The sequence below is a fragment of the Montipora capricornis genome, chromosome 3, assembly GCF_036669925.1.
Source record: "Montipora capricornis isolate CH-2021 chromosome 3, ASM3666992v2, whole genome shotgun sequence".
NCBI lineage: Eukaryota > Metazoa > Cnidaria > Anthozoa > Scleractinia > Acroporidae > Montipora > Montipora capricornis.
In genome coordinates, this window is record NC_090885.1 from 22112660 (window position 1) to 22117962 (window position 5303).

Here is a 5303-nt window from a genome sequence, read left to right on the forward strand (position 1 = left end):
CGGAAGCCATTGTGTGCAGTCGTTATTTTTGTTAAACCCCGGGCTCCATATTGCGTATTTGCCGATTGGCGACACAATTGGCCGAGTCGGAAAATACTATATAATACTCTGTTAGGGCCCCCAATTTTGCATAAGCATTGTTTCCTGTTTCTCCTGGGACTTAACAATGATCCCAAGAGAAACGGCCAATGACATTAGAGTGTTGTTGAATTCTTTCTTCCCATTTCTAGTGCGTGAAGGTCGCATGACCCCAAGGGAACCTGAAGTTTTTTCCAACCACGCGCACTCTGATTACGCGGCAGTTGTTTGAGTCGAGCGCTTGACCCTAGCACCCTTATCTTCATTCTGCTAAATTAATACTTCAATTCTTCACTGTAACGCTCTTACAGTTTGCCAAAATGCTTCAAATATTTTTTCAAAGGAATGAACGAGTTTTCTTTAAGCAAAATGCCAAGCCCGCATTCAGTGTAAGACTCCCAAGTTATTCAAATGAAGTTCAACGTGCAAATTAGAATGCTCAACACAGAGCGTCGTACATGTAGCAAAGTCACGTGATGTTGTAATTAGTCGTTTCAGAGTTAAACATGGTACTGTTCAAATACTGTTTTTCACAAAAATCGTGTCCTTGTTCTTCATGCATTTGCCTCGATAAAATAGGCCACTTCAGAAAATACCGTAATACTGTGTACCCCCAAATTTTGAATAAGCATTGTTTCCAGTTTCTCTTGGGACCAGAGAAAACGAAAACAATGCTTGTGCAACATTCGGGGAAACAAAAAATATTATGGTATTATCCCAAGTCAGGCCTATTCTATGCTAAGGTGTAGTCGGCACTAACTTAAATACCACTTTTGAATGTTGATCATAGACCCTTTTCACGGAGCTTCCTGTTCCTGCTTTTGGCCTCCAGCACTGTCAACGTATTCCTAACATATGCCTATTTCTGCTTGCCTTGCCTTGTACACCGTAAGCCCATCTTCGAGTTGCCACACATACTAGAGACCTTAAGACTTACGATGGCGACGTCGACGAAGAATAAACTTTTCTTCAGTATATATCGTTCGCGATTATTCCATCTCGTTCAAATCGTAAAATGTGGGCGATCTATATTAAAAGTAAATTGGTACAAGCGGTTTCAGAGTGAAAATAGAGAACGAATGATTCTCTGACGCATGCTCACGTAAGCGTGAGGCTATACCCAAAGAAAAAAGAATAGGTTCGGGAACCGAGCAAAACTATTACTTGATTTTCCAACACAAGACGAAATAAATGCAACGTTTCTTCGGTTTGCCTCAGAGAACTACTGGTACAAGGAAACGTGAAACGAGAGAAGTGCAGTCTGAGCAATCGTGTCCAGTTTGTCTTGTTTACAGCCATAAGATAAAATGCCCATGTTGGTGTAACGGGCCGACTTCAGTCCTCCAAGGGAAGGGAGAAGGGGGGAGGGGGGGGGGGGGTCATTGTCCCCTTGTTCCCTTTAAAATTTGCTTGTGTTCACTTGTTCCCGAAAAAACTTTCAAACTGGTTCCCAGCTTTTTGATCCCTAAAATTGTTTATGTTCCCTTGTTCCCTAAGATATCTTGTCATTGTTCCCCTTTTCCCCAGTTCCTTTACACGAGCAAAGCCCTTTCTTTTTTAAACAGTTGGTGGGATCTTCATGGCATAATCAATCATAAAGTTAAGTCGGCCACGATTTATCTTCCAGTCAGCACTGTCCTCTCTGGCCGTCCACAAATGTTGGTCAGAGACTCGTACCTTTCTGTATTGGGCCAATATGGAGATAACTTTTTAAAAATCGGTTTGAATTCGCATTTCAGTACAGAGCACACAATCAAAGTTTCAAAACAGCTTTTTTATCATGTATATGCTTGGGCTTTTGCTGCTTTGCTCTCCTCCGCTTTGCCTCTCCTCTTTTGATATTCAAAGATTGCTAGCATGCAGACGTTCCCTTTTGCACCCTCTCCTACCGTAGCAGGAAACTAATCCATTTCGCACGTCGGAGAGATGCCTATTGATGCGATTCGTAGTTTGAGTATCAATTTATTGCATGCTTTTTTTTTTTCCGGCGACAACGTCCCTCCCATAGGGAGGAACATTCGTCCACACAATTCAACGAAAAAAGAGCTTTACCGTAGCAAAGACATTTTTGAGTGACGAAAGGGTAACTTGGAGCGAGTGGACTTAGGGATACTAGGGCAGTGGTTTACGTCTGAATTTTTGGAAGAAATCGTGGAGATAAGAGAAGACTCCGTAGCAATCAGGGATAAAAATGTAGTTGCAATTCACAAGGGAAAAACTTTCCACTTTTGCTTTCCATGTGTTGCGCAAAAACGTGTTTGTTCTAGGAGGATGTATCTTTCTGGCAATTCAAGTTATTTTCTTAAGTTTCATTATTAAGCGCAGGCAAAAATTATGTGCGATAATCAAAGCTTTTCTGCTTTGCACCCCTCTCCGCCAAAAAATAAACATGACTTAAAGGGCACTTGAGATCAGTTGTAATTTTCTTTAGACTGAGAGGGCGCGGAATTAGGCGTACTTAGCACTGGCAAACAGCAGTTTTTACAAAAACTTGCGTTTTCAAGCTGAAACGAACGTTTTCAACAAATTTCCAGTGTAGTTTCGTGCCCTCTGAAAAGAAAATAACGCCTGATCGCGGGTTACTAAAAACAGATCTACAGTTATTATTCCATATTAATAGATCATGAATGATATGTTCGTTAAGATAATGTATCGACTTCTCGTCAGAAAGAGCGTCTTCTTGAAGACATCTTCTTTGAAAAACAACTGTCACTTGGAGAAATTGGCATGAAATGATTGGTTGTTGAAAAGGAGTGAATATTTAGAACTGATTGTTGACTACTATTGTAAAGAAACGGTAAAAAGAAATAACGAATTAAGTTACTGTACTGTTATTCGTAGTAATTACTTGTTTTTCTCTATTGCATGTTCAGTGAGTAACTAGAGTTCCTGTCTCTTTTTCAGCTACTACGAACCACCCTTCGTAATATGAAATGGAATAAAATACCATGAAATAATATTTTAAAATGAATTTTAATTAATACTCCTAAAGGGTGAATACTTTTTGCCTATTCCCTTGGAAAAACACGACTCGAAGAGGAGCAAACTCGCTCTCCGACTGAAGAAATTCCCAGCCTCGTTTTCGAACCAACCGAATTTTTACATCACTACGGAAGCAACACCGGGTGGCCGGAACAGTCATGACATTTTCAATCGATGTGAAGTAAGGCCATTCACATATAAAATAGTTCCTGTCTTCCTTAGGAGACGTTCAAAACAACGACGATATTTCCTTGCTGCTTCGGGTATGCAAAGGACTCAAAATTACACTTGTTGAAGACGAGGAAAATCATTGAACTGCAGCGCAGCAAGCGCAGCAGCGAGAAGAGTGGAAATTATGGGATATCTTTGGAGGGGGTTTAGTGTATTGCTACAATCATCAGTGGAACTTGAAGTGCTCCGATGGGCTTCATGAAATAGAGCGAACATTGTTGAGAGAAAATTACGTAGACACACCCAGATGCTAGTTTTTGCCGTAGAAAATGACTATTCGTCACCTTTATCCTACGCGAAAGTTTCCCCAGGTGTTGGAAGTGGTTTCAAAAGATTTTTATCGAGGAAGGTTGGGAAGTTGGCACATTTCTTTTCGCCACTACGTGTATCGAATGCAAACAATGGCGGGTGCAGAATTTCTTGCTGTTTCACCGGTGTTCAGATCAAATGTTATTGGTCATGGCTCGGGTGTGTATTTTTCCGTATTCCTGCAACGAACTTTTAGCATTTTTCTGCTTTGTCGAAGAACTGATGGTCGGAATTTAGTAAATTTTTTCCTCCATTAGGCTTCAAGATGGCTCCTAAGGTCACGTGACTTCTGAATAGCCGGAAGTCACGCATTAAAGGAAGGTAAGGAGAATTTATTATTTTCTTTTTTTCTTTCTATTGCTAATTTTATTTCATTTTATAGCACAATAGACTTTGAATAATAAAGCGTTTTATGTCGATGTTATTTCGATGTGATATTTTGTAGTGTTCGCTTTCAGACTTATTTAACTTTCGAATTTGATATTTGTGCCATACGAAAAGCTCAAATAACGTTTGCGTGGAAAGTTCTCACCCCTTTGAAATTGTAATGTTATTTTTAATTATTATCGGCACCCATACGTTGATAGATTCACAATAAATGTTTCGCGTAATTTGCCTAGGTTGCTCATTATGGCCAGAAAACATTGTTGTATTTTCCCGATCAAACACCCATTTCTCGCAAATTTTTCTTTGTTCATCTCTTCGTATTGGGGGATCTGGTGGCAGTAATTCAATCGTACCCCCTCTGGGGATAACGCTGCCGTGGCGCGTTGCAGCAATCGTTCGATACTGGAGATAGGTGCAATGGATAATGCGACTCCAGCTACAACGAACAACACAAGGATGGAAAAGAGGATCGCTTTGGAGTGCGGAAAACGAAAACCCGAGGAGGTTGTTAACTGACTTATTTGAAGTTTAAAGATCTCTTCTTTACAACTGTTGAGGCTTTTGCTTGGTTGGCAGGTTGAGAGTGTAGTAGATCGACAAAATTGGTTGGTCGTCCCTTTTCCATGTGCTTTTGTTGTTTTGCAGATTCAAGAGCTCATCTTGGACAATTGTTACTCGACTGCGGTCGTTGGTTTAACAGATGAATTTATCAACTTGGAGGTGCTATCTTTGATCAAAGTTGGGCTAACAAATTTGAAAAATTTTCCCAATTTACCGAATCTAAGACGGGTAAGTCAGGTTTTTTGAAGCCGTCGGTATCGTTTCTGCTCCAAGCTTTGCCCTCTCCAGGGCCTTAGTTGGAGGTTTTTGCCAGCTTAAAGCGGCTTCGATTCAACGATAGCTTTTATTATTACTTTCAGTTGGAGCTTGGCGAGAACAGAATCATGTCAGGCCTTCAATCTCTTCAGGGATCACCGAAATTAGCGCATTTGAGCCTCAGCAACAACAGAATAAAAGATCTCGAAACTTTGGAACCGTTGGTAAGTGGAATCTGTTCTTATGAACTGCAGCCTACACAACGCGGGCCTTTAAGCTTTACCCTTCATCCAGTGTTACCTAGAATTTGAATTTTAAGATGTTTTAATTTCCTCCCTGGTCGGTTCCTCCACTAGGACTTACGTGTTGTTTTGCCTCTACAGTCGAAACTACAAAATTTAAAAAGTCTGGATCTTCTAAACTGTGAGGTTACGACGATAGAAGGGTACAGAGCAGAGATATTCAAGATGATTCCATCCCTGAAATATCTCGACGGCTAT

The 5303-nt window shown here is 40.6% G+C and overlaps 1 protein-coding gene across 2 annotated transcripts in view; it reads left to right on the forward strand.

Annotated features, from left to right (window-relative positions):
• Positions 1–4333: 4333 nt before the first annotated feature.
• Positions 4334–5303, forward strand: part of LOC138040914 (acidic leucine-rich nuclear phosphoprotein 32 family member B-like) — an 18428-nt gene continuing 17458 nt past the window's right edge. For both annotated transcript variants that reach the window (XM_068886640.1, XM_068886641.1), the window contains exons 1-4: positions 4334–4491; positions 4633–4776; positions 4908–5027; positions 5187–5303. The exon at positions 5187–5303 is cut by the window's right edge and continues 5 nt beyond it. In XM_068886640.1, the coding sequence (XP_068742741.1) occupies positions 4405–4491; positions 4633–4776; positions 4908–5027; positions 5187–5303 (468 nt within the window). In that variant the 5' untranslated portion in view covers positions 4334–4404. The remainder of the gene's footprint in view (positions 4492–4632; positions 4777–4907; positions 5028–5186) is intronic.